The sequence below is a fragment of the Megascapheus bottae genome, chromosome 2 (assembly GCF_031878675.1).
Source record: "Megascapheus bottae isolate mThoBot1 chromosome 2, mThoBot2.hap1, whole genome shotgun sequence".
NCBI classification, from domain to species: Eukaryota; Metazoa; Chordata; class Mammalia; order Rodentia; family Geomyidae; genus Megascapheus; species Megascapheus bottae.
The window spans coordinates 38,202,943-38,228,827 of NC_143510.1; the positions used below are offsets into that span (position 1 = coordinate 38,202,943).

Here is a 25,885-nt window from a genome sequence, read left to right on the forward strand (position 1 = left end):
AATTATGGAAGTGGCCTGCTTAAAACCCTCTCCAGGTTTTCATCTCACTTAGGAGCGAGCTCTGTCAAAGAGTAACACTGAAAGGAGAAAAACCTGACTCTTAAACTAATAGAGAATAAATACGTGTCAAAAATTTATTTAATTCATTAATGAGAAAACCAGTCAGGATGGCGGAGCTGACTCAAAAAAGCGTTGCCGACAGGGCTTCCTTCTGTTCCTCGGGAGAGCATACTAAAGTGAATTTTAATTTATTTGTTGGTGTTTAAAATCAAAAACACAACACTGACTGGTGTGTTTCCAAGCAGCAGTCATAAGCTTTCGGGGGGTCACTCCCCATCACACGGAAACCATGTGTCTTTCCACAGTGCAGCAGGCACTATATGTCCACGTACCTTGTTTCATCTCATTTTCCTCCTAGCCATGACAGCAAACCCTCCAAGCTTCCATGCATCCCAGGGCCTGTACATTTGCTACTTCCTTTCTAGAGAGATTCTCTTCGCCGCCCCCAGATTCGCATGGCTCATTATTTTTCCTGACTGTCCACCCTGAGGCGACCCCACTTCGGGCCTCCCTTTTGCTCGGTTCCACTTCCTTCCTTCCTAGTCCTTATCACTCTGAAGTTACTTATGTGCTTGCTTATGCTTCATATATACCCACACTTGACATGCAAACTAGGTCACGCTGCAAGTCCTGCAGTGTGCACAGTGCCTGGTACATGTCGTTACTCAACAGGTCGTGGCCAAATGAATAAATGAGCAGCGTCCTACTCAACACATCGCATGACAACCCTTGTCCCCACAGAGCTGTTGAGTTCATTTTCCTGGCCCTTTGTGTGACCTGGCTGGCATAGCCACCCAGCCTTTCCAATATGTACAGAAAAAAATAGTGTTTTTTTTTTTAAAAAGTAGTTATTTAACCAACATTATATACCAGGTATGTCTGTCCACAAGAACTGTAGACATTTACCCTTGCCAACAGTTATACATGCAGAGTATCTTCATTGCCTCTTCCTGATGAGGAAACTGAGGCATAGAGAGCCATTCTGAGGCCATCAGCCAACAAAGGGCAGAGCAGCCTTCCAGCTGGTATACAGCAAGTCCTTGCCTGTCAGCTGGGGACGAGGCTGGGAGTCTCTCACCCTTCCCCAGGGACCTTGGGCAGAATCTAGGATGGCATACTTTGAGTCCCGGTGTGGCAGGTGGCTGTCAGGGAGTGTGCTGGGGACTGTGACAGATGAATCCCTGGGTGGCAGTGTCCTCTAATGCCACTGCCTGTTATCAGTCACTCTGCCAGATCCACACTTCACCCTGTCCTTGGTGCCAGATGCAGACTGTCCCCTCCCTGTGGAACCGTCTGTGTCCTGGTGAGGGTCGTGGAGGGGAACTGGGAAACACGAACCACCTAGCGCCCCCCCCCCCAGTGGTGGTGGTGGCGGTTCTGATGGGAGTCACTGCTGACAAACTCCTACTTCAGCTCTTCAACCTGAACATGGCAAAACCATACCACAGGTGGTCCAGGGTCAGGAGCTCGGCTTTGCCAAGGGTTGCTTTAGGATCCCATTTATTTCCACCAGCCACTCCCAAAAGTAAGTAACAGGAGAAAATCGCTGTGCTTCTGCTACTTCACAAATTTCAAGACAAGGCCCCCAGCCACCTTCCAGACCCCGCAACCCCAACCACCTCCAGGATTTCAGGATAAAAACAGGAAAACCAGAGCCAGGTATTCCTGTGGCTCACACCTGTAATCCTAGCTACTCAGGAAGCTGAGATCTAAGGATCAGTTTGAAACAGCCTTGGCAGAAAAGTCCTCAAGACTCATCTCCAATCAGCTACCCAAACAGCCAAAAGTAGAGCTGTGGCTCAAGTGGTGGTGTACTAGCCTTGTGCAAAAAAGCTCAGGGACAGTGCTCACCCTGGCCAGAAGCCAAGAAACTGAGACTTCTCTACTGGCTTTTAAAGAGGGAGGCTTTTAAAGGGAGAGGGAGGCAGACATGAAACAGACTAAAGAAAACCAGTACACACTGTAGACCTTTAAAGAGCTCAAGAGAGGAGGAAAAAGCTGTCAACTCCTACCAGGCAAAACTGTAATAAATGTCTCATTAATTGTCTATAAAAACAAGGCTGGCACAGTGCCTCATGCCTGTAATGCTAGCTTCTCAGGAAGCTGAGAACTGAGGACAGGCTTCAGAGCCAACCTGGGGAGACAAATCTGAGAAATTCTTATCTGCAATTAACATGCAAAAGCTAGAAGTGGAGATATGGCTCAAGTGGTAGGGTACCTGCAAAGGCCTTGAGTTTAAAACCCATTACCAGCACATATCTACACACACCAAAAATGTCTATAAAACAACGGGGCCCATTTTCACTGTTTTGTTTTCATAAAGTTGCTATTGCACCTAAAAATAATTGGTGAATTGATTACTTCATTTTGCAAGAACTGCTGAGTTTGCATAATGATTACTAAGAAAGCAGAGCCAATAGTTAATGAAACGAGTTATTATTTATAGGCAAGTGGGCTCAAAAGCAAAACTGTAAAAATCCTTTTTGAAAAGTGTATTTATACACATGCAGATGACATGGTACACTTGTAATGTTTGGTTTGATATATAACCCAAGGCTTCTGAAGGTGAGAATGATGAGGTTCAGTGACCTCTTTAAGCTGTCACACTGTTATTAGGTGTTGTGTTTTTTTTTTTTTTTGCCAGTCCTGGGGCTTGAACTCAGGGTCTGAGCATTGTTGTTGGGCTTTCTCAAAGCTAGAGCTCTACCACTTGAGCCACAGCACCACCACTTCTGGCTTTTTCTATGCATGTGGTACCGAGGAATCTCACTGGGGTCTTCACACATGCTAGGCAAGCACTCTACTACTAGGCCAAACTGGTGGCCCTGTTATTAGTTTTTGATGAACTCTTTACAGTAGTATACACCCTTCTCTGAGGAAGTCCTTGCTTTTCTTTATTGGAGATGTTGACTTCAAAGGCAACACTGGGCACTCTACACACACATGAATGATTGCCTTCTAGTGGAGAAAAACAGCCATTTTTCTCTTTCACCACAGCAATCTGCACACCCTCCTGTGACCCCACTGTCCAATCCATTTGCTGCCGCAGGGGTCACAGACAGCCTCACCTCCATGTCAAATCTCTGGTTCGTACTGCTTTCTTTCTGGGCAGCCCAAGGAAGGTAGATGTACATCCTGAACTTACAGCTCTCCTGGCTAGCCCCACTTTCCAGCCTTCAGGGATAAAGCAGCTGTAAAGATTCTTTCCCCCATGCTACTTCTCCTCCTTACCCCGCTAAGAACAAGGGTGGAAGGAGGCCATTAGCCCCAGGTTACAGGTCAAAGGGGACATTCCCTTACCGAAGGGATCCTTAGACCTTTGTCTAAATGCCACTTCAAGGAGCAGTTTGACTTCAAATGGGCAGATGACATGCTTGCTTCCCCCTCCCCACACTTGCCTAGAAAGGCTGGGCTCAGCCTCTCCTTGCCCTTGAGGAAGCCCCATGTGGGCCAGGACTGGAAGGGCCCTGAAAGGTGGGAGCAGCATCCATTCCACAGATGAAAAACCTTAAACCCAGGGAAGGTAAGTGAGATGCTCTAGGTCAGAGTTAGCAGGCAAGTAAATGCCAGTCTGTGGACAGAACTAAGGTTTGAATTCAGGGCCTTAGGCTTGGTAGGCAGTTGCCCTCCCAGTCTGTCTTCAAGACAAAGTGTGTTTGTTCTTTGAGAAGCCTCCCCATCCCTCCTCCTCCCCTCCACCCCCAGTCCACCCTATTAGTCTCCATCGAAAACAGAAACAAGTTGCTAACATTACCGTGTAATGCCTTGGGGCAAGGAACAGTTTTCTTCTCTGTCAAATGGGCTGGCACTACCACAGCCAGGCTGGGGTGAGGCCAGACCTCTAAACCTTAGGCCAGCTCTATCACAGTAGCAGCATACTTTCAAAACAGGACAGGAACAGCCTGAAGATGGGAGTTTATACCTAGCACCTCACGGGATAAAGAGGAAATGTGGAGCAGGGAATGATGTCTTTGGGCAGAGGCTCTAGGAGAGTGATGGACTGCAAGAGGCAATGCAAGTCAGAAGGGGAGAAGGTTCCTACAGTGTTTTCTGGAACTTACCGCACTGTACTAGGGGTGACAATAAATGCTCTAGAGGGTTTCCAGGGCAGGGAAGCATGCTTCTCTCTGCAGCAGTGCTGAGTCTGGGCTCTCGGGTAGATGCGGCGTCCTCGGGGTTGCCCCAGTCACTTGCTCGGCACCCCACCCCACTGTCCCAGCCATCCAGCCTAAGCTGTGGGGTTGGTTGATGCATCAAGTCTCTCCACCTGAGGTGCCCCACCCACCTTCCTCAAAGTCCCAGCTCGGTTCTTTAAAATGACATCACCTGGGATCTTGGCGGTGTCCTGGCTTAGTATGGGGGTTGGAATGGGGGGGGGGTGGGATGAGGGGATGGGGGGAACCCAGACAAGGCAGGAGGGGAGGCTCCGCGCACACTGTTAAGGGCCAGGCGCGTGGTCGTTGCTATTGGCATTCGGTTCAAGAAAAGGCGCGGATCCAATTCCCTGCAGGTGAAACTTCCGGGTGGCCTGGAGACCCAGGACCCCCCCCTCCCACGCCCCGTCACTGGCCGGGGTGGGTGAGGGCGGGGCGGGCCCTCGGCCCCGAGCTCGGCCGCGTGCCGACCCGCGGCCACCGCGGGAAACCCCGGGCGTGCTTTCCCGCTCGATACGCTCTCCGGCCCCGCTCAGAACTTCCACTGGAGCTACCTCGCATCATCCTTGACTACCACGACTGTCATCAGGCGCACACTGCAGCCCGGGCGAGCTGGGCAGCCGCACCTGCCGCTGGGATCCCGGGCTGCCAGCACCTGCGCCGCGCGCGCGGCACCGCCCCGCCCGGCCCGGCCCGGCCGCCCGCGCACATGCGCACTCCGCCCGCGCCGCGCCCGCCCCGCGCGCCCCGCGCGCCCCGCGCCTCCGGGAGGAGCAGATGGAGAGGCGGACGCGCCCCGCTCCGCCGGGATCCCCGTCGCTCGGGAGGCCGCGCGAGGGCACAGCGTGGACAATACGCAGATTGGAGGGGTGACCTCGTGGAGCGGAAACAGACGTCTCCATGGAAGGCGCGGCGCGTGGGGCGCCCCGCCAGCCCTGGAGGGGCTCGCATGGCCTCCTTCCCCCACCCCCGCGCCCCACCCCTAACTCCAGGCCCCGCAGGGGAGGAGCTCGCTGCCGCGGGGAACGAGGTTCAGGGTCGGGATCCAGGGTGGCCTGGACCTCACCTTCACCGGCCCTGCCTCCCTCGACCACGCCCCCCCCCCCCCCCCGCAGGCGAGGGGGCCACGAGACCAGGATGTGCCCCTCCGGGGAGCAGAGTCTTTAAGTGCAGCTCTGGGAGGTGAGGGGAGAGGGAACATGGGAGCGAGGGCCGGGACCCCGACCAGAGGAGGATGGCCGCTGTGCGGGGAGGAAAGGTGGGAAGACAGCTTGGAGCCCGCGGGAGGCGACTGTGCCACCGACAGCCTGACGGAAAAGGCCCTGGCAGGACACGAACTGCCAGCTCTAGCACCTCCCCGTGGCCGGTGGCAGGAGCCAGCTTGGGAATAGAGGGCATCCTGCAGATGGCAGGCCTGTCAGTCTGTCACTCTGCCCGCCGCTCCCTTCCTGTATCTGTCTGCTAGAGATGGAGCCCAAGGCCTGGCGCACACTAGGCACAGCTGTACCACTGAGCACTTCCCCCAGCCCCACGGTTTTCTCGCAAAAGGGGTGGGGGCTGAAAAGATGAGAGGCATTTATCAGGAGCCTGGGATGCAGGCTGTAGTGTCACCTGTATTAATACCCTGTATTAAGATATATGAGTGTTCTCTCCCTCCCCCTCCCTTTCCCCCTCTTTCTCTAAACATGTCCTAGTGACTCCAGAATAGTCTTTCTTTCCATCTGCAGTAAGTTTCATCTTTTCACTTAAGGGAACCCATTACAACTCTCATCCAAATGTCAGCATCACAACGCTTTCTGCTTTGAGGACCATCGTTCAGTAAGGGATCACTTGAACACAGCATCGCAAGGCTACAACATGTGAGCCTACAGCCAAGGCAGCTGTCATGTGATGACAGGCAGGGGGCATGTCCAGGTGGGCACAGGACAATTCACGCTGCAGGGTGGAGCAGAACGTAGTGAGGCTCCATCACATCCTTCAGAACTGCACACACTTGTGTGAATCCAGGCGGGGGGATTTCCCAGACCATGGTAATTAACAAACCATAATAAACAACTGTGGATAAGGGGTGATCACTGTAGTCACAAGAACACCGTGACAGGTACTGGGACAACACTAATGGAGACTGATTGGATATCTGAGGGATGACTGGATGGATGGAAGGAAGGCTGGTGCTGGGATCCCCAGGCAGAAGTATGTGAATGGGTACCTCAGTAATACCATGTAACGACACCACCTGTTACATCATTTTCACCAGTTGTCCTCTCCTTGGTATGTTGTTTCCACTCCACAGAGCCTTGCAACTTTCTCTTCCTCCTCCCTGTGCTGAGTTTGCAGGACTAGTTCCAGATCCACTTTGTCACTTGATTCCTTTCACCCGGACTCCTGCCAAGAGCTTGTGTCATTTCCCAGCTCGTGGCTGAGAGCAGGAATGGGATTAGCTCAGGACCGGAACACTGAGATGCCTCTGGACTCAGATTCCACTGTCTGAGAAGGGGCTGACTGGGGATCCATCCTTCCTGTTCTTGGATGGGCTAAGTGTATAGGCAGAATCCAGAACCCCCTGGATCAGGCTGTAAGTTCCACCCCAATTTATCCACCAAAGAGCAAGAGCCACATTGTCTTGTGGACAAATCACTCTCCATTAGCAGGGTCTATGGCTACAGGAAAAAGAAAACCAACAACAACAGCAACAAAAAAGTAGAATCAGGGCCTGTTTAATTCACTTATGACAAGACAAATTTAGCACAGTTCATTAACACAATATGGTGGCTTAACAAATGATGGTTGTCATTAAATTCACGTTCTTTTAAAAATATTTTACTATCTTTAAGTGGTTGTATAAAAGAGGTATCATTTAACAAAGCAGTTTATGAATACAATGCATCTTGCTCAGTGTCCTTCTGCGCCCCCCCCAACATTCTCAAAGGAATGCTGTCTTTTAAATAAACTATGTTGCTGTAGCATGGAGCTAGAAAGGAAGCACCAGGGGTCTGTATTATTTTCTCATTATTGTGACATAATTATCTGAGGTTGGGTATTTTATAAAGAAATGAGATCTATTTAGCTCTCAGTTCTGGAGGTTTAAAATCCAAGATTGAGCAGCCCCATTGATTAGACATCTAGTGAGACGACAGCTTCAAGGTGGAAGAGAGACTGAGTAGTTAGGCTTGTTCTTTTATAACTTACTGTGCAAACACAACTAACTCACACTCCAAGACCACCTCCCATTACCTGATTACTATCCATAGGTTCTACCTCCAGTGGTCTTTTTCTTAGGTAGGAGCTATCCATGAGCCATGAATATGTAAAGAAAACCTAAAAGAGAAAATGCCTCAAAGCCAGGAAAGACATACTTGATCTTCGCAACATGGCTGGCAGAACATTCACACGATGATAAAAACTAAGATGTGTGAAAGAAAACAAGGGCATAGTAGCCAGGGATGCTGCTATTGGATAAGAAAGATGGAGGCTGAAAGTATCCTATGGTTTGGGCTCTGTGAAAGTGCTGTGGGAAGTTATCGGTCTTCTGGAGGAGCTATGTGTCCGCAGCAGAGAGCAGTGATCTCACTAGGACTGTTATAAATTGTTCTGCCTGTGCAGAAGAGGGCAGTGATTTCTAGCCTGGAGGAATGAAGGGTGACCTTCTGGGGAAAGTAACATTTGATGGAGCCTTGAAGCCTCAGTAAAATGGAACTGTGTAGATGACCAGTGGGGGAGAGGAAAAAGGCCTTGGGAAGTAAATAAGCAGGCTCACAAAGGGAAACAAACACAACAAACAGCTAACAATGGTCTCGGGTGAAGCTTCCAGAACCAGGTGTTCCTGTTTCCAGAGAGCTTGTAGGCTGGAGGCATCAGAAACCACTACACCAAGCCATTCCTGAGGATGCTAGGCTTGTACTCACTCCAATAAGAACAATCAGAATGAACAGCTCCCTGGATACAACTTCAAAAACAATACATGCCAGGAAAACATTTACAGTAGCCAGGCATGATGGTGCAGGCCTGTAATCTCAGCTACTCTAGAGGATGAATTAGGAAGATGGAGAGCCAAGGCCAGCTCAGGCAAAAGCCTGACACTATCTGAAAAACTAAAAGCAAAAGGACTAGGATTATGATATCAGTGGTAGTATGCCTATCTGGCAAACCCTCCAGTATGTTATGTGTACATATATTACACATAGCTGTTTTTTGAAGACAGAGCATTCCACAATGCAGCTCACAGCACATCCTTCTGGGAGGTAAATCCTTTCTTCTTCTGTTGCTGTTATTTTCCAAGTGCTTAGGCATCCAACTCCACAGCCACCCTTTTCCTGGAGCTTATCTTCTCATGACTTTGGAGAGCAGTCTTCCTTATCTCTGAAACAAATGGCCTCCACAGAGAGTTGAAAACAGCTAAGTCATTTATCTCTTTGACATGTGTTTCCCTGTTTGTTTTCTCCAGCCTTGAGACAGGAGTTGTGTCAGTGGTGGACAGGTCCCCTGTCACTTGGGAGACATGAATCAATTTCCCAGCTGCATTTATCACTTGCTGCCTTAAATCAAGTCTAATCGATGCTTTCTTTCATTTGCTATGGGCTGAAACTATATATAACAGTCAGAAAACAGGCGGGAAAGAGGCAGATCACCAACTAAACTTCCACTGGGATCCAGAGGAACTGTAGTTAAGGAAACATTTGGAATCTTTGATTCACTTAAATGGAGACATATGATCCATCACAGAGATTTCTGTGTAGGAAGCTTAACTGGAATGTACTTGACATGTGATGACTTTACATGACAAATCACTTCTATTCAAGGAGATATTTTTTGTCTGTTGTGGGCTTGAACTCAGGGCCTACACACTGTCCCTGAGCTCTTTTTGCTTAGGGCTAGTGTTTTACCATTTGTGCTACAGCACCACTTCTGGCTTTTTTTTTTTTGAGTAATTTATTGGAGATGAAAGTCTCACGGACTGGCTTTGAACCCTAATCCTCAGATCTCAGACTCCTGACTAGCTAGGATTATAGGTATAAGCCACTAATGCTTAAAAATATTTTTATTCTGAAAATTTGGTGTATTTTTTTTTTTTTTGCCAGTCCTGGGCTTGAGCTCAGGGTTTGAGCATTGTCCTTGGACTTTCTCAAGGTTAGAGCTCTACCACTTGAGCCTCAGCACCACTTCCAGCTTTTTGCTATGTATGTGGGGTACCAAGGAATCGAACCCGGGTCTTCGTGCATGCTAGGCAAGCACTCTACCACTAGGCCAAACTCCCGGCCCCCATTTGGTGTATTCTTATAGAGTATTTGTTTTCTCGCTATTATGATAGTTGATTTCCAGTTCCAACATATAAAATAATAATCTGTTTAGAATAACATAGTTCTTCTGTTTAAAATCATAGTCTGTAAGTCTAACAACTAGAAACTAGACCCTCCCTCTGCTCCCTTGGTTTCTTGGTAATAGAATTTGATCCGCACACCCAAAGTGGATTTTCCATTAGCAGGTGCAAAAACCGCCCCCCAGCTGTCAACCAATTTAGCATGTGGCAGGGAGCAGCCCTGTTTCATTGGTAAATTAATCTTGTGCCAGTGAAAGATGATACCAGCTTAGTTACAGCCCCTAAAACCAACCATGCCCACAGCAAGGCCCCACATTACTCTTCAAGGATAATGGGAGAGGAGAGATGGAACATAGAAAAATAGGTCAATGATAATGCAAGCTTAGAAGACAAGGCAGAGCTGTGATTCATTGAGATAATTAATATTTCTATCTAATCTGCTGAACTGTGTAGACTTTGACCAGTAGCCTGTCTCAGAAGCGATTAGCGGGCTGACTCATTTCACAGTGTTGGCTCCGCCAGTGACCTGTCATCAGGTAGCTAAATCGAGGCCAGCTCAGTTCTGGAAAGTCAGACAACAATGATGAGCCTTTACACTGATTGACTACTTTCTAGTTTATGAGGTGTTCTTTTAAAAAGTCCTACTAGATAGGCAATGGAAGTTACAGCCAGACATTGCATGTGTGTAGGCGGCCTAGTTTGTGTAGGCCTGTCACACCTGAGCTGAGGCTTTGCTGTCTTGTGACCCTCACAGCCTGAGTTCTTTCCATGAACCACAATGAAATAGTCACTGAGGCCTCCTTCTTCTTTCCCTAACTTACAGGTTTTTTTTTTTTCTTCCATCATTCAGGGAAGGTTCCTGGGAAATTCATATGGTTATAGGAGCTCTCTGAAGTTGTTTGGCAAGTTGTCTGGTTTAAAAACAAGTAAAAGATAGCCCCTTGGGGTGTGTTTGGGTTACAGATGTAGTGCTGTATAGTGTTCTTAGCTGATCTTCAACAAAGAAGAGGTAATATGATATAGCAAAGCTTGAATCCTTGTGAACAAAGGGAAGGGAAATAATGGGTATATGGAGTCTAAAATGAAGGAGTTTACTCACATTGCCCATGAGAATGTTGAATGAGCTTCTGATTTTAAGGGTTTCTGAGGACCATTCTCACCTGTTCTTTGAGGAAGGAGTTTTTCTGAGTCTCATGGAGGTAAATCTCACAGAAGATCTCCTGTCAAGATTCCTACATAAGGCAGAAAAACTGATAAAGGAAGAAAATTGCCATGGCTTTAAACTTTGCGACCAAAAGTTTGCACAATGGCTTGGTTTTGGCGGTGGTGAGTGGATGGTGCTTTTGAAATTGGTTTTGGTGATGGTAAGTGGATGGTGCTTTTCAAATTGGCTTCAGGTCATGTGCAGCATACAAAGGCATCTTCAAGTGGTCATAGAAATTCTGAAGCTCTCCAGGGAACCTGAGGAAGTCTTATACACATTCTGAACAAGCCGCTACAGTGTTCAGGAGTTAACACAAATGCCAAATGGCACAGTAACCCCAACTATCATGTCCATGCAAACTGGAACTTATGTTACGAACAATACTCTTGCAGTCTTTCTAAACTCAAACTAAGAAGGATCATATCTTTTCTTGTGAAACAAAACAAAACAAACCTGCTACTGAGATTAATGCTGATCAGACGTCATTGTACTTCCTCCCCAAAGACAATTGGATTAACTCACCCATTCATACTTACATCAAGTACTTATGGAGCGCTGAGAACATGGTGCTGATGCTCAGTGGTGACAAGATGAGACACAGCCCGTCCTCTCCAGGAACTTACTTAAAATACAAATGGTGACTTAAGCTTCTAAGCAGCAAGACGGATGCCAGACTAGATTGCTCTTGTCTTGGCATAACCTAATGAAAAACAGGCACAATATGTGAATGTGGTTTTCAAGACACTGAACATTGGGTGATGAAGACTGATCCCAAAGAGCAGAAAATAAGGTGGCAGTGACCCTAAAATAATCCTACCCAGTACTGTGTCAGAGGGACAATCAGGGTACAGAACCATGGAGCTCTGGGGCCAGAGCAGAGAGCTTAGGGAGACCAAGGTGGCTGGAGTTTGCAGGACAGGTTCCAGAAGAGATTTTCCCACAGTACCCTGAATATCTGGAGAGAGGGGACGGTGGAAAAGGAAAAACAGGAGGAGGAAGAGAGAGAAAGAGGGAGGGACATGGAGAGGAATAGTGAGAGGGAGAGAAAGCCTGTGTAGTATTTGAGAGGAGTTAGGAAGAGGGCTTGAGAGGCACTGTGTGAATGGACTAGCAGGGGAAGTCAGTACTTGCATGGGGAGTAACATCCACTCCCATCAGCTACCCTGAAAACCCCAGCATTCATGGTGCCTTGGTAGAAGAGCCTGGAGTATCAATAAGCAGAAATACTGTGCTCCAATCACTCCTCTAGACTTGCCTAACAAATCACAAGGGCCAGACCCACAAGGATCAAACTAGAGCAAGTCACTTAGCTGCATCTCAGAACAAAGTTTCTAGAATATCAATCTGTAGGGTTACATATCTAGCACCAGCAAGATACAATTCATAAAAGTTGGCACTGGATCAAAGATTACAAGGCATGAAAAAAACCAGGAAAACATGACTCATAATGAGGACTTACACCCAGACTTTATAAAGAACTTTCAAAACTCAGAAATAAGAAAACAAACAATGTCTAAAAAAAAATTGGCAGAAGATGTGAACAGACACTTCAAAAAGACATGTGATGACAGATAAGCATATGAAAAGACACTCAACCCTGTCAGGCTTAGGAAAATGCAAATTTAAACCACAAAGATGCTCATACACACCTGTTGGCATGGTGAAGATGAGAAGACTGACCATACCCAGTGATTAGCCCCAGAGCAGTTGTCTGTGCTGTTGGATATAACTCAGGACAGCCAAACCACAAGTAAACAGATCTGTAGCTTTTTAAAACATTAAATGTATACCTGCCATACGGCTCAGCAGAGCCACTTCCAGATATTTACTGAAGGGAAATGAAAGCATATGTCCAAGAAAGACATGTACACAAATGCTCCAAGCAGCTTTATTTGCAACAGTGCAAACCTGGAAGCAACTCAAGATGCCCACTGGTAGTGAAACCAGTAGGTGTATTCAATGACAATGAAAACACAACACAAAACAAACAGGCTGTTGCCAACAGGATCAATCTCAAAGTAACTACTTGGAGTGAAATACTGACCCAAAACAATAGCACATGCTGCAAGATTTCATTTTCCTATGATCTGGGAAATGCAGGCTATTGTACTGAACACAAAGCACATCAGTGGCAGCGGGGTGTGTGCACGCATTTGGCTAGAAGGGAGAGAGAGATAACAACCCCTCCCCCCCATGATGGGCAAGGTCAAGACCTGGGTTATGGTGATGTTTTTTACCTGGTGTAGTCATAGGGAAACACCCCCTCACACCTCAGATATGACTACTTTCTCACATGTTCTGTATACCTCTTTAGTGCTGAAAGCCAGCACTGGGCTCTGCATTCTAGTGTGCGCCAATTACAGTCTGGAAAAAGTTCTAGAACTTTATTTTTCAAAATACAACAAGAAATTCGAGGCATGAGTACAGTAAGAGTAGCTCACTGAAAAACAACATTGGATATATGCAAAGAATTGTATCCATTTCTCCAGCTGAAACCATGTCTGCCCTAATTCCCCACAGTCAACCACCCACAAAGGGCCCTCAAGGGTCACTGGTCCCCACCTCTGTCCCGCACTCTGCTGTGGAAACCTGGAGGGTGGAGCTCAGCTGATCCCCAAGCTCCTGAATCAGAGGCCTGCGCTGCTGCCTGGGGGCCCCAGAGCAGGCCAGCAGTTCACCCTGGCTGACAGCAGGGTCCTGCAGGGCTGTGCTTCCGCAGCAGGCCCCGCCAACACTGAGAAGCAGAGTGCTCTCGTTCTGCGCCACCAAGGAGCCTTGCAAAGAAATGGGCCCTGCCTGGCCCCGGAGCGGCTCAGCTCCCCCCAAAGCCCAGTTCTCGCCATCAGAGGACGAGGAGCTGCCGGATTCTTCCGCCTCCGACGATTCTTCTGAGGATTCTTCGCTACTTTCAGGACTTGCTGTGCCAGCTTTTCCCAAAGTTTCTTCCTTCTGGACCAGAAGCGCTGCTGCCTCCAGCTCCTCTAGCTCTAACCCCAGCTGGGCCTTCGTGAGGGTCACTTCTTTCAAGGCTTCTGCAAGACTGCTCAACCTTTTGGACCTGGACAATTTTTTTTTTTTAAAGAAGAGATATTATCTTCTTGAATACTCGTTTGTTAAACATGACATTTGAAATATGGTATAAAAATCAATGCTAATAAAATCTTAAAAAAAAAAAAAGGTATTAGGATTGCTCTTTGAATACCCTGGGGATAACAGGGCCTAGAACTTAAAACAACAAAGCCAAAGCCGAATCCCCATGCCACCCATCTGCCTGGGCACACCAGCATAAACAGCACACAGGGAAGACATGGGAAGGGGGGGGGGGGAGAGATGGGACCACAGCACTATGAAGAAATGCAGGAGGTTTTATGGTCTTGGAATGGGGAAGGCTTTTCTAACCATGACGTAAAATTCAGAAGCCACAAAAGGGAAGCTTTATAAATTAAAGGAAACAAAAACCAACTCCTTTGTGGCAAAAAACAAAAAAAAGGAAAGAAAAAAACAAGACATTCACCCTCAACCCTGCCCCATCATAAGCTACGTCTAAAGGATGATGTAAAGCAGAGAAAATCCTTGCAACTCCTAACAAGATCAGGCCCTAATTCCCCTCTTTACAGTGGGTACATCAATCCAACATTACAAGTACACAATCCTTACAAGACAAAATACAAGTAACTCTCAAACACAAATTGATTATATGTTGAGATAAAAAGTTGTACTGGGGCTTGAACTCAGGGCCTGGGCCTAAGCACTGTCCCTGAGCGCCTCCCCAACCACCCTACCCCTTTTATTCAAGGCCAATTCTCTACCACTTGAGCCACAGCTCCACTTTTAGCTTTTTTTGTGTTTAACCCGAGGTAAGTCTCACGGACTTGCCTGCCTAGGCTGGCTTCAAACTGAGATCCTCAGATTTCAGCCTCTTGAGTAGCTACAGGCTTTGAGCCACCAGAACCTTGGGAAGAATTTTTGAACGATGGCAAATGTCTCTCACAAAGGCCCATGTGTTGAAGGCTTAGTTCCAGCCTGTGTCACTGGTATCTGGTATACCAGCTGGTGGAGGTTCCGTTTAGATGGGACCCAGTTGGGACAGGGGGGTGCACCCTTGAAGGGGATTGTGGGGGTCCTGTCCCCCACTCCATCTATCTTTCAATCTTTCTCTTTGGTTTCTAGGTATCATGAAGTAAGCAGGCCTTTCTCACCACATGCTTCCACTATGATGTGTTCTCCAAAGTAACAGGGCAACCATGGACTAAAGCTGCTGCAACTACGAACTAAAACAAATATTTCCTCCTGTAAGCTGTGTTCCACAAACATTGCTGCGTGTATTCCCAACAACCATCTGGTGAATCAATTCCAGTTTTCCCTCCATAGGTGAACAAACAGAGGCTCTGAGGGGTTAAGAGGACCACAAGGGTGGGTCACATCTCAGCCACAGGAAAACTCAAAGCTCAATATCTAGCTCTTCTACCACAGCAGAGCCTCCTGCCAACACTTAGGCTCTGTAAAGTTTTGTTCCTTAAGACCACATTCATTGTTCTTTCCCAGTTTGAGCTCTGCTTACTATCTTGCAAAGTACAAATTCTACCCAGCATCCTCCAAAGGAACTATGAATAACACCTTTTGCTTAGTAATGTAAAAAAGAAGTATATACCTAGGCTTTAACTACAGCCATTTAGAAAGGAGGAAAAATTGAATTATTTTTGTTAATATTGGGCTGGATGTAGCTCGGTGGGAAAGTACCTGTTCAGCATTTGCAAGGAAGGCCCTTGGCCCAGATCCACAGAAAGATGGGGTTAGGGTGAGAAGAAGGCATCCTTTTGTGAATATTATTGAATATGTTAGATTTATCAATTCCCAAGTGGAAACTATTTGGAAATGTTATTGTCTACTGCATGAAATTATGCCCTAAGTGTCTTTTATGACAGTATAAGTGTGGGTGCTGCAAGCTCCTCCTATTACTCCTGGCTCTTTTCGGATAGCACCCCACTATAGCCAGGCTAACACACCTGCCCACTGTCAGACAGGAAAAGAGTGAAGAAGAGTCACGTGATACAAACAGGAATCATGCTTGAAACCAGTCAGATGAATTTCTAACCTTCAGGCAAAAAGCTTTTTCTCACTCTACCATTACATTAAGTTAAAATATGTGTGGCTTTTTTTTTAAAGTATATGTTCAGTTCTGATCTTTCACCAAGCTAATTCAATACTATTTTTTATTATCCCACCTTTCTTAGTCCAAGCTGGCTACTTTACTGATTAGCATTAAAGTTCTGGTATAAAATATAAGTCTAGAAAAGCAGTATTCTAAATTCTCCCATATAGATGTACATTCCAAACTAAAACTGGTATAGAACAAGTTTATATACATAACAGAAGAAGAAGAAGAAGAAGAAGAAGAAGAAGAAGAAGAAGAAGAAGAAGAAGAAGAGGAGGAGGAGGAGGAGGAGGAGGAGGAGGAGGAGGAGGAGGAGGAGGAGGAGGAGGAGGAGGAGGAGGAGGAGGAGGAGAAAGCAGCAGCAGCATTTCTTTTGGGAAGAAATTAAACCATGACAGAATAGCCATTTTATTCTTTCAGCCACAGGTTAATTAGTTCTAATCTGCTACTCCCTGTGAATTCTACAACTTACACTGTAATAATGGTGCTGCCAGTTCAGCTTCTTTAAGGTAGATAGTAGATTTTCTCTGATTTATTCTAAATGAACATTGCCAGTCCATGTGAAACATTGTCAGATGGCATTATCAGATATCCAGACTCTTAAAAACACCATTCTGGTAGACATGAAAAGCTAAGTAGAAGTATGGGACAGGGTTGTAGTGTTATGTCTACATGAGAATCTTAATTATGAAAAAATGTATTTAAAAGAGTGAGGAGATTTAATATCTAAATGAGACACACAACATGTAGTATTTTAATGAAGTTATACTCTAAGTTTTTCTTAGAAAGTTACTATAAACTTAATCCTATCACATAACCTTTAAGTAAAGTACATCTGTGGGATAATATCCTATCTGGAAGATATAAAAACAATTAATGATTGCTGACAAGTTACAGCAAATATAACTGTCATGAAAGTGTAGTACATGCCTCTGCCAGGGACGCGCAGATAGGAAATTTCCTCACTGACTTCACACTGGTAATCCCGGGCATAAACGGAAAGCAAGCATCCTGTTTCTTACTGTAGAGTTTCATCTTCAACCACCAACCAACTTCTTACCACTTCCTGCAATAACTGCTTACCACAACCTCTGGTAAATGACTAGGTTTCATTTCTTCTGCCCAAACCCATTGGCCTTCCAGGCAAGCTAGGGGGATATCAGTGGATATATGGGACAGCAGAGTGGCCAAGACACCCCATTTTCCATTCATCCCTCAATTCCAATATGTCCAGTCTTAGTGTCTACCTGGAGCCAGGCAGAAATTCTTTTTAAAGGGCACTGATGATAATTCGGTCTACTGAAAATTCAGAATAAACTCCCAACTTCAGGCCTTCTCCAAATGCATTTCTATACCGAATCTAAACGGTTATAGGGTAGAAGTTGCTGTAAAATTCCTAGCTGGTATCTGAGAGCTGCCATAAAAAATAACTGGTGATAAATAAATAAATATCAATAGATGAACTCTCAGAACTGTCTGCTGTTGTTCTGTAGCAGCCAAAACCACTTCAAGTTTGGTCAAGAACAGAAACATACAATCCCTTTGAAAAAGCAACTACTAATTTGAACACAGAGAGGACTGTACATGACTCAAACATATTCAATGTGGGCCAACGCAATCATTTCTCATTCAATTGCCAATGGAACTGTCACCCCGATGTGGTCACAGACAATAATAAACATATGTCATCTATGGGTAGGTCATGAAGCCTTGGTATTTATTTCTTATAGCTGTCACAGCCAACAACTACAAAGTGGCTTTGAGGGCAAGCAAAGGTGCTGGCAGGAGTGAATGCATACCATGTTTTTGTTGTAGTGTCCCATGGGGCTGACAACCACTGGTATTCCTTGACTCATAGACACAAGGCTCCCAGCTGTGCCTGCTATTGCAGGATGTTGACGCTCTATGCCTGTGAATCCATACAATTATTTCCCCTGCATAGCTTCTTAAGAGAACATAGATTGTGTTGGATTAAGGGTTCTCTCTACTTCCAAATAAAGTCAGATTCTGAGGTTCTGGGAAGGACAGGAATTTCAGAGGGGTGCTATACAACACATTACAGAAATGGACAATAACTATGATTAGAAAAAGACCTTTAAGCAGCTTAAACCTGAGACTAAAATGTAATAGCAAGCATGATAGAAGGTTTACGCTTCACCTTGAAACCACAAACTAGGAAGTAAGAGTGATGACATATTTAACAACTTTAATAATATGCAGGTTTTAACTGAGTGTATTCATGGATTCTCAGGATAAAGGATGGATCAAATACAATATGTATTCATCATAGCTAACATAATTCTGTGTACAGCATCATCACTTTATGTTAGTCTTTGCAGAATGTTCACCAACTAATTTTTATAGAAAATAATCAAGGCACCATCAATTTTTTAAAGGGTCTCTCAGAATATGGATGCTCAAATCAACCTTTTGGTATACAAAAGAACTTTCCCCTACTTTCCTATTGTCAAGTCGTCTTCTTCAATTGTTGGAGGCACCTTCAGAGCCCCGTGACCTGCATGGTTCAAGCGCAGACTCTGTACCTCCACCTCCACTGCCTTTATGCTTTGGTCCAGGGCTGGCCTTGGATTTTGGTCCTCCTACCTCTGTCTCCCATGTATCTGGGAATTTGTCCAGCTTGTTGGTTGTGAGGGCATCTACCCATTTGCCCAGGATGGCCTTGAACCTCAGTCCTCTTCATCTCTGTCTCCTTGATATATCTGGGATTACAGGTGTGAGTCTAGCACACCCAACACCAGCATGATTTTCCTCTTAAAATGTATGATATGTTTTAGTTCTTAAACAGAAAATGAAAATAAAAATTAATAGATAATTAAGTTTATTACTATATATCTGGTAGAATGCTGGATAGACCCAAAAAAAGAGCAAGGGAGTGAGTTGAGCTGTGTCCCCACCAAAGACAAGCTGACTCTGCATTCTTGGAACCTGTGAATAGGATCTTTTTTGGAAACAGTGAGTCTCTACAGCTGCAATCAAGTGAAGAGGAGGTGCACTGGGGGAGGGGTACTAGTCCAATGCTTTTAGAGATTCTGTCTTGGTTGGAACAGGGAACTGGCAAAGAGTGGGCAGTAAGTCCTGATGGCTATGCCTTACGATCACTAGGCAAAGGCCAGAGAAGAGTGCACAGAAACATGCCTACCCTGTAATTTCAGCACTCAACTCTCCCCAGAATCCCTACTTATGCAGCTACATAGCCAGATGAGCTCTGTTATCTTGCTCTTGTCAAAGTGCCTCATGGAGATCTTTAGGAATTGAAATTAAGAGTCAGAATGCAGCTTAAGTAATGTTGAATACGTGAAACTGCACCTGAAAATATACAGATGATACTTATCATTTTAATTACACAAAATTCAAAAGGAGGCAAAACCAACTGCCAGTAACAGAAATTAGGATACAGGTCAGAGGGTAGTCCTGAGAGTGTTTCCATGTTGCAACTCTGGGCTGGGCGGGCTCTGGTATCTTACTGTATGAAGGCTAATTACTTATACACTTATAATCTGCACAGGCTTGAGCAAATGTCAACTGAAAAACACACCCCCCCCTCCCCATACTGGGAGTCTTGGAAATTTCAGGCATCTGAAGGCTAGTTCAGAAAAAGGGTGTGGAGCCAAGTGTGTAGACTGGGAGTTGGGTGGGGCCCATGGACAGACGACCTCCACTTTTCCAGGGTAAACAGTTCTGACTTGTAATAGTTTACCCCTTATCTCAAAACTCTTTTTAAAAGACAAGACATGTTCTTCCAAACCAACACGAGTCCTCAAATTGCTCACAGAAAGATCCCTTAGCCAACTCATTATGTGTGCAGATGATAGGCTGCATTTCTTTGCACAAGCCATAGCTCACTGCTACTGAACTTATACTTGGGTATGAAAGCACTGCCCCGGGTCATTTCAGCTGTCATCAGAAAAGACATTTCCTCCCAGGACGTGAATCCATAGACTAATCTTAATACTTTCTGAACTAAAGAATTCATTTTCTTCATTTTTACTTTAATATCATTTCCAATATTTCCCTTGTTTAATAAAAAACCAAATGGGATCACCAAGCATCTTTATTCTACTTGTATGACTATTTAATCAAAGTGGGAACTTTTACTTCACTTGTGCACCATTAAACTTAACTTTCTCAAAAGTTTTTATTTTAAAGCACATGAGTGTTCATTAATACCTAATAGCTATAACTGTAATGAAAATACACATTATTACAGGAGATCCCCTCCCCTTGTGAGGATAAAACACATCCATGTCAAGTTTTCAGGTGCTCAGTGCATTATCACTTGAAGACCCACAGTGGGGAAATGATGTTGGTAGAGTTCAGCTGACTGGGGTCGATTTGCTTAGATTCTTGGCCCTTTCACTGTTTTGTTCATTCTTCTTAATAGAAGAGCCTATTTTATTAACACATTTCTCTGTGAAACAACAGTTGACTTAGATGTTAGAATCATGCTTTTCAAATTCTGAAATTCAGGTGAACACATTAATGAATTTCTACCCAGGTGTCTGTTGACACAGGCCTCTATAGATAATGAAGACCTAAGAGTAATTAAATCATATGCTTTCGTTTTTCAAGCTTCCTCTTAAAAACCACAGAAACTTCTCTGGCATTCTTCACACTTACCCTGGGGCATCTCACTCTGTCATCTCCTTAGAAGTTACACCATAGATGGTGCCACTTAAGTTTATTCTCATCAGCCAGAGCCATAACCACTCTAGCTATTTATTTTCTGAACCTCAGTTCCTTGAAATAAAATTTTCTTTTTTTCCCTTTGTCTCCCCCCACTCCTTCCTTCCCTCTCTGTATATGCTGGTATGTATCGGTACTGGGACTTGACATCAGGCCCTTGCATTCTTGTTTAGCTTGTTTCAATTAGCTAGAGCTCTATTATTTTGAACTACATCTGTACTTCTGGCTTTTATCTGATTCTTTTTTCCTGGAAATAAGAGTCTTGGAGTTCTCTGCCCGGACTAGTTTTGAATCAAGATCTTTAGATCTCAACCTCTTGAATATCTAAGATTACAGGCATGAGCTACCAGCACCAAGCCCTGGAGGGGAAAAGAAAATCTAAAAAGAATTCTTAAATTCTACTGTAGATTGACCATGTCTTATCTGAAATCCTTGTACTTGGATGTACACCTGGCTGAGTTTCCAAAGTCTGAGTTTCTAGCCAGGCACAATGGCTCGCGTCTGTAACTCAGGAGGCTGAGATCTGAGGATTAAGGCTCAAAGCCAGCCCAGGCACTAAAGACCATGAGGCTCTTATCTCCAATTAATCACCAGAATACCAGAAGTGGCGCTGTGGCTCAAGGAGTGGGGCAGTAGCCTTGAGCTGAATGAATAGCTTAGGGACAGTGCCCAGGCCCAGAGTTCAAGTCCCACGACCACCCCCCCCTAAAAAAAGTCTGAGCTTCTAATTTCCTTCTAGAAAGACAGGACATAAGCCATATATGACCCATCACTGCCCTGTCATCAATGACACTAGAATTTCTCAAGCCAATAGTGATTTGTTACTTCATAGCTGTCAAGTCTTACATCCGTTCATTAGTTCATGTTAGACTGGTTTGCTGCCAACTGCCCTGAACACTTCAGTTTCCAGGCTCATATCAGAAGCCATCAGCATTCTATCCTAGGCTGGTCAAATAAGTATTGACCAGCAATCATGTGCTAATTATAGTGGATATAATGGTGGCCACAATGTATAGTTTCTGACCCAAAAGATCATGTCTTCTCTATGTATCATGGCTGCAAAAAAAGCAGCCATGATAACCCAGAGCCCTAAGTGGATGAGGAAGAGAACATTTAGGGTGCCCAGAGTACAGAGGAAAGAGTTTCACCTGACATAGGAAGATTGCTGAAATCCTCATTTTTTCAAAGCTATTTTTTAAAATTCAATTATCAAACTTTTTAAGGGGGAGTGGGGAGCACATTTATTTCTGCTCTTCTGCCTGGAACATATTGTCCTTAAGAAAAAGTCATTCGTCATTATTTGCAAATTCTGTATGTGAGAATTCACCCACTCACTAACATTTGTTTGAAAATCACCCTCCACATCAGTATTCACCATGCTTTTGTGGCCTTTTGGTGTCACACCCAGGAGGTGGAAGCTTCGAGTTCTCTGGGTGGGAGAAAAGCAGAATGCCCTGCCTCCAGTTCCAGCTTTGGCCTCTGAGTTCCAAGCAAGTGTTTTGTTTTGAACATAGTGCCATGGTTTCCACATTACTGCTATCTACTGCTGATTCTACTGTTTAAAATGTTCCCAACCCAATTCTAGTGTTCCTAAGAGGAAGAAGGCCAGGCCGAGGCTGACAGTGCTGCTGGGCATGACTTCAACGCAGAGTCAGCAGTACTTATTAATGCAGAGTCTTTAAACAGAAACACACACATGAAAACAAGGTTTCTATTGATCAGCTGGTGGAAATGCTGTACCTAACCTGGAGCTCCCCCAGGAGCAGCGGCCTGGCCTGGCCTCCCTTGGCTGATTCAGTGTTTACAGCCCTTCACAGACTGCGACTCACCTCATGGACTCACTGCACAGTAGGAGTCAAGTGCTTGTTCTGTCCCAGTCACCATACCCCCAAGGAAGTCAGCTGTGTTGGGCTTGGAATGGGGTGAGGGAAGGACAGAAAGAAGAGGCAGAGGTTTCTAGAAAAAGACTAGTATTATCAATGGAGGCAATCCTAAGACTATGAGGAACAGGTGAGGGGAGCAAGGCAGGAAAAACACTAGTGATGTGGCGTATGGAAGCAGCCACTACCTCCCATGTCTCAGGACAGATTGCAGGTCTGCCCTTCTAGCTGTTCCTTCAATATATTCACTGAAAGCACTGTGCCTAGGCACTGATCCTTTGTCCACAAGCTTGTACTCATGTATATAAAGACACATCAAACAGCAACTGTGTGCCGGAGAGTGCAGGTATCAGAAAGTCATAGTTGGAAGGGTGCTCAGGGAGCACTGAGGGCTGTGGACAGTCAATTGTCTACACAGGGTTAAGGTACCAAATACATTGAGTGGCCTAAATTGTGGGATATAGTTTATTCTTACCTTTAGCTGCTAAATTACTCCCTGCCTTCCATCTCTCTTTATTACCTAGTATATGGCATACACATCTACTCCCGGCTTCTCATGTGGCCATTACGAGTCTCCAGATCAAGTATTCATCCCTAGACAACCTCTTATCATACCTTCTATCCAGCTCTCAGGGCCAATTTGAAACTTGAATTCCCACTTGCCCACACTCATACTCTATAATCAAAGCTCCAGCCTGATATCCAGCCTGCACTGTCCAGGTGCACGGAAAGCAACAACACATCACCTCTTTCTTAAAAGGAAGATGCAGAGGTTTAGGAGAAGGCAAGAAAAAAATATTGGCTAGAATTTTATATTATGAATACAAGCTAGACAGTATTTTATATTATAAATATAAAGAATGTATCATTCCACAACTAACGTAGTTAGGAAAGTAGTTATATAAACATTCAGCTACTAGAAAAGCACATAGAAGCATATCTCCAAGATGAGGCCTAGAAATGTAAATGACACCAGGTAATACCTCCAGGAAGTCACAAATCCCAAGTACTAATGTTCTCCACTGGCCTTGGCCTTGAGGGTTTCAAGTCGATTCCACATGCACGAGCCTGATTAATCTCATCAGTCATGTCAGCAGGTAAGAAACCCTCCATATTCCTTGAATGGTTAAGTGTTTACTTGCCAGAGCCCCAAAAGTCATTTGTGGCTTAATTTTCATATGCATAAACCTGTGATAATGGGATGGCCTATGCTCAGAAGTAGTAAGGCTACCTGGGTAAATAAAATTAGTTGATGACATAAAAGTTGACCAAGGTGTTAGAAGGCAAGGCTTGTCCTTCATCACAGGACCCTTACCAGACAAAGCATTTATGTATGTAAGTCTCCAGGGCTAGTTTTACCAAATTGAAGCCATATTTTACCTAGTCCACATTTTATTACAGTGACTATGACTCTCAGAGATGAGCATTCCATGAGTTTGCTGGCCATCTCTAAAATCCAGTGTTCACTTAGTCCTCAAGAATCATAGGCAAAAGCCTGTCTATAATTAGAACTGAAGAGTTGCCAATATGTCCTAGTCAGATTCAAATTGCTATTGACAAAAATTACTGATTACTAAATATAAGAATGAAAGAGTGGCTGTGAGATTATTTTACTAAATATAGGACCACACAGTACAATTTAGACCTCTACTGTGAGATCATGGTGATTAGAACCAAACTTGTTGGCTGCTAGACGTTTCATGTTCCTACAAGAACTAGATGCAAAAGCCTAATTATGGTTTGATTCAAAGGATAGTATTGAAACAACTGAAATGCTTCCTGTTTGGAACGAGCCACCGCACTCGACAGAAGCAAACCCAGCCCCACAAAAGAGCGGGGGAGTGATGTCGGCAGGGATCACAGAGCTTGGCTTTGATCAGAGCTGCAGACTCTACCTGCCTAAAAAGGCAGAAGCTCTTCACTTCCTTACTTAAAAACACAAGAAATCAGGTGAGATGAGCTTAAGAGGGGCACATTACACCCATCGCTGACCCCGCTGCAGGCAGGAAGAAATGCCTCTGCCTTGGCTTTGATATTCCAAAGCCTGAGCCTGAGGGAGAGGCAGCAGGACTTTCTTCTTGCCTACTGCTCCAGAAGGCAAGGTGCACTCAGATGGTGCCTGGAGGAATATCAAGTGCAGAAGAAAGGGGAGTAAATAAATAAATAAATAAGCAAGCAACACAACAACACAGGCTAAATGTGGAGAACTGCCGTCAGCAGCTAGGAAGGAGATCAGAGTCTTACACAAAGGTAACTAGGTTTACACACAGGATTCAGAGTGCTGCTATGATCTTTGTCATGCTCTTAGCCTGCTGTGTGCGACAAAGTCTGTGCTGGAAGCCTGCCTTCCTTGTGCATTTTTTGTTCCTATTGTTTAGTGGCTGTGTGGAAAAGAAAACAACAGGAATGTGCTGCCTCTCCTGCAGGGAGTTGGAAGTAGCAATGCTGATGCAAGGTTTGGTCTTTGACAATGTATGCAGATTGCTTCCTGTACCACAAGCCTCCTCTGTGCAGTCTAATGGTGAGCAACAGTGTGTACTGAGAACAAGATTCAAACTATGCAACCAGGCTGAGAGGACTGTTTCTCACCTAAACACTCTGAAGTGCAGTGGCGGCATCCAAAAGCCACTTTGCTCTAGTGCAGTCCCTGCTGCTATCCAGGTTCCACATGGCACGAGTACGCAGGACTGGTAGGCATGTTGCTAGACCCTTGAATCCGGTAGCAAAGAAAAAAAAAACTTCTATTTGCATAGGGCCTGCAGTGTGTCAGGAACCAAGTCCAGTATGAGAGCTCCTGTGTTAAGCCAAGTCCAAGGCCACAAACTCTATGGCTGCAGAGCTAGACAGATGGAGCCTAGTGAGTAGATGGGGGTCTGTGACAGAATCGAGAGCACTTGTCCTACATAATGGGGACAGCTGGCCCTAGCTCCGGCCAATTTTGCCATGTGGGGATGTGGGCCCAGCAACTGCCAGTACTTCTATGATTTTAAGAGCAGCTGTAAGTCCAGACTTTTCTAAAAAACCTTCCAACTTTTAAGTACTGACAACTAATTTAAGTTTTCCAAACTTACTGAGGGCTAAATGTGACCCAGGGGCCTCTAGTTTGCAGATCTTGTTTCATCTCTCCATTCCTGAGCACTCAATGAGTTCAACACATAACCACCATGGTATGGTGATGACAACACTGCCTGACAGGTCAGTTTTGACTTGAGATTTGCTCCAAGGGGAGTCCTACTGAGTCCATCTTCCTTTTATCTACGTGCCAGGTTAGATCCCATCACCTTCCCGTCCCTGTTCCAGCCTGATGCTCTCTTCTGTGTCTTTCTTATTACAATATCCTAAACAATCAACTGAGATAGGGACAGAGTCACTCAGAAGTTCACTTACTCTGCTCTCTGCATATATTGTCTT

General features: G+C 45.2%; 1 protein-coding gene across 1 annotated transcript in view; it reads right to left on the minus strand.

Annotated features, from left to right (window-relative positions):
* Window positions 1-13,105: 13,105 nt before the first annotated feature.
* Window positions 13,106-25,885, minus strand: part of Shq1 (SHQ1, H/ACA ribonucleoprotein assembly factor) — a 78,593-nt gene continuing 65,813 nt past the window's right edge. The window contains exon 11 of the mRNA XM_090324072.1: window positions 13,106-13,793. Within this exon, the coding sequence (XP_090180198.1) occupies window positions 13,277-13,793 (517 nt within the window). The 3' untranslated portion in view covers window positions 13,106-13,276. The remainder of the gene's footprint in view (window positions 13,794-25,885) is intronic.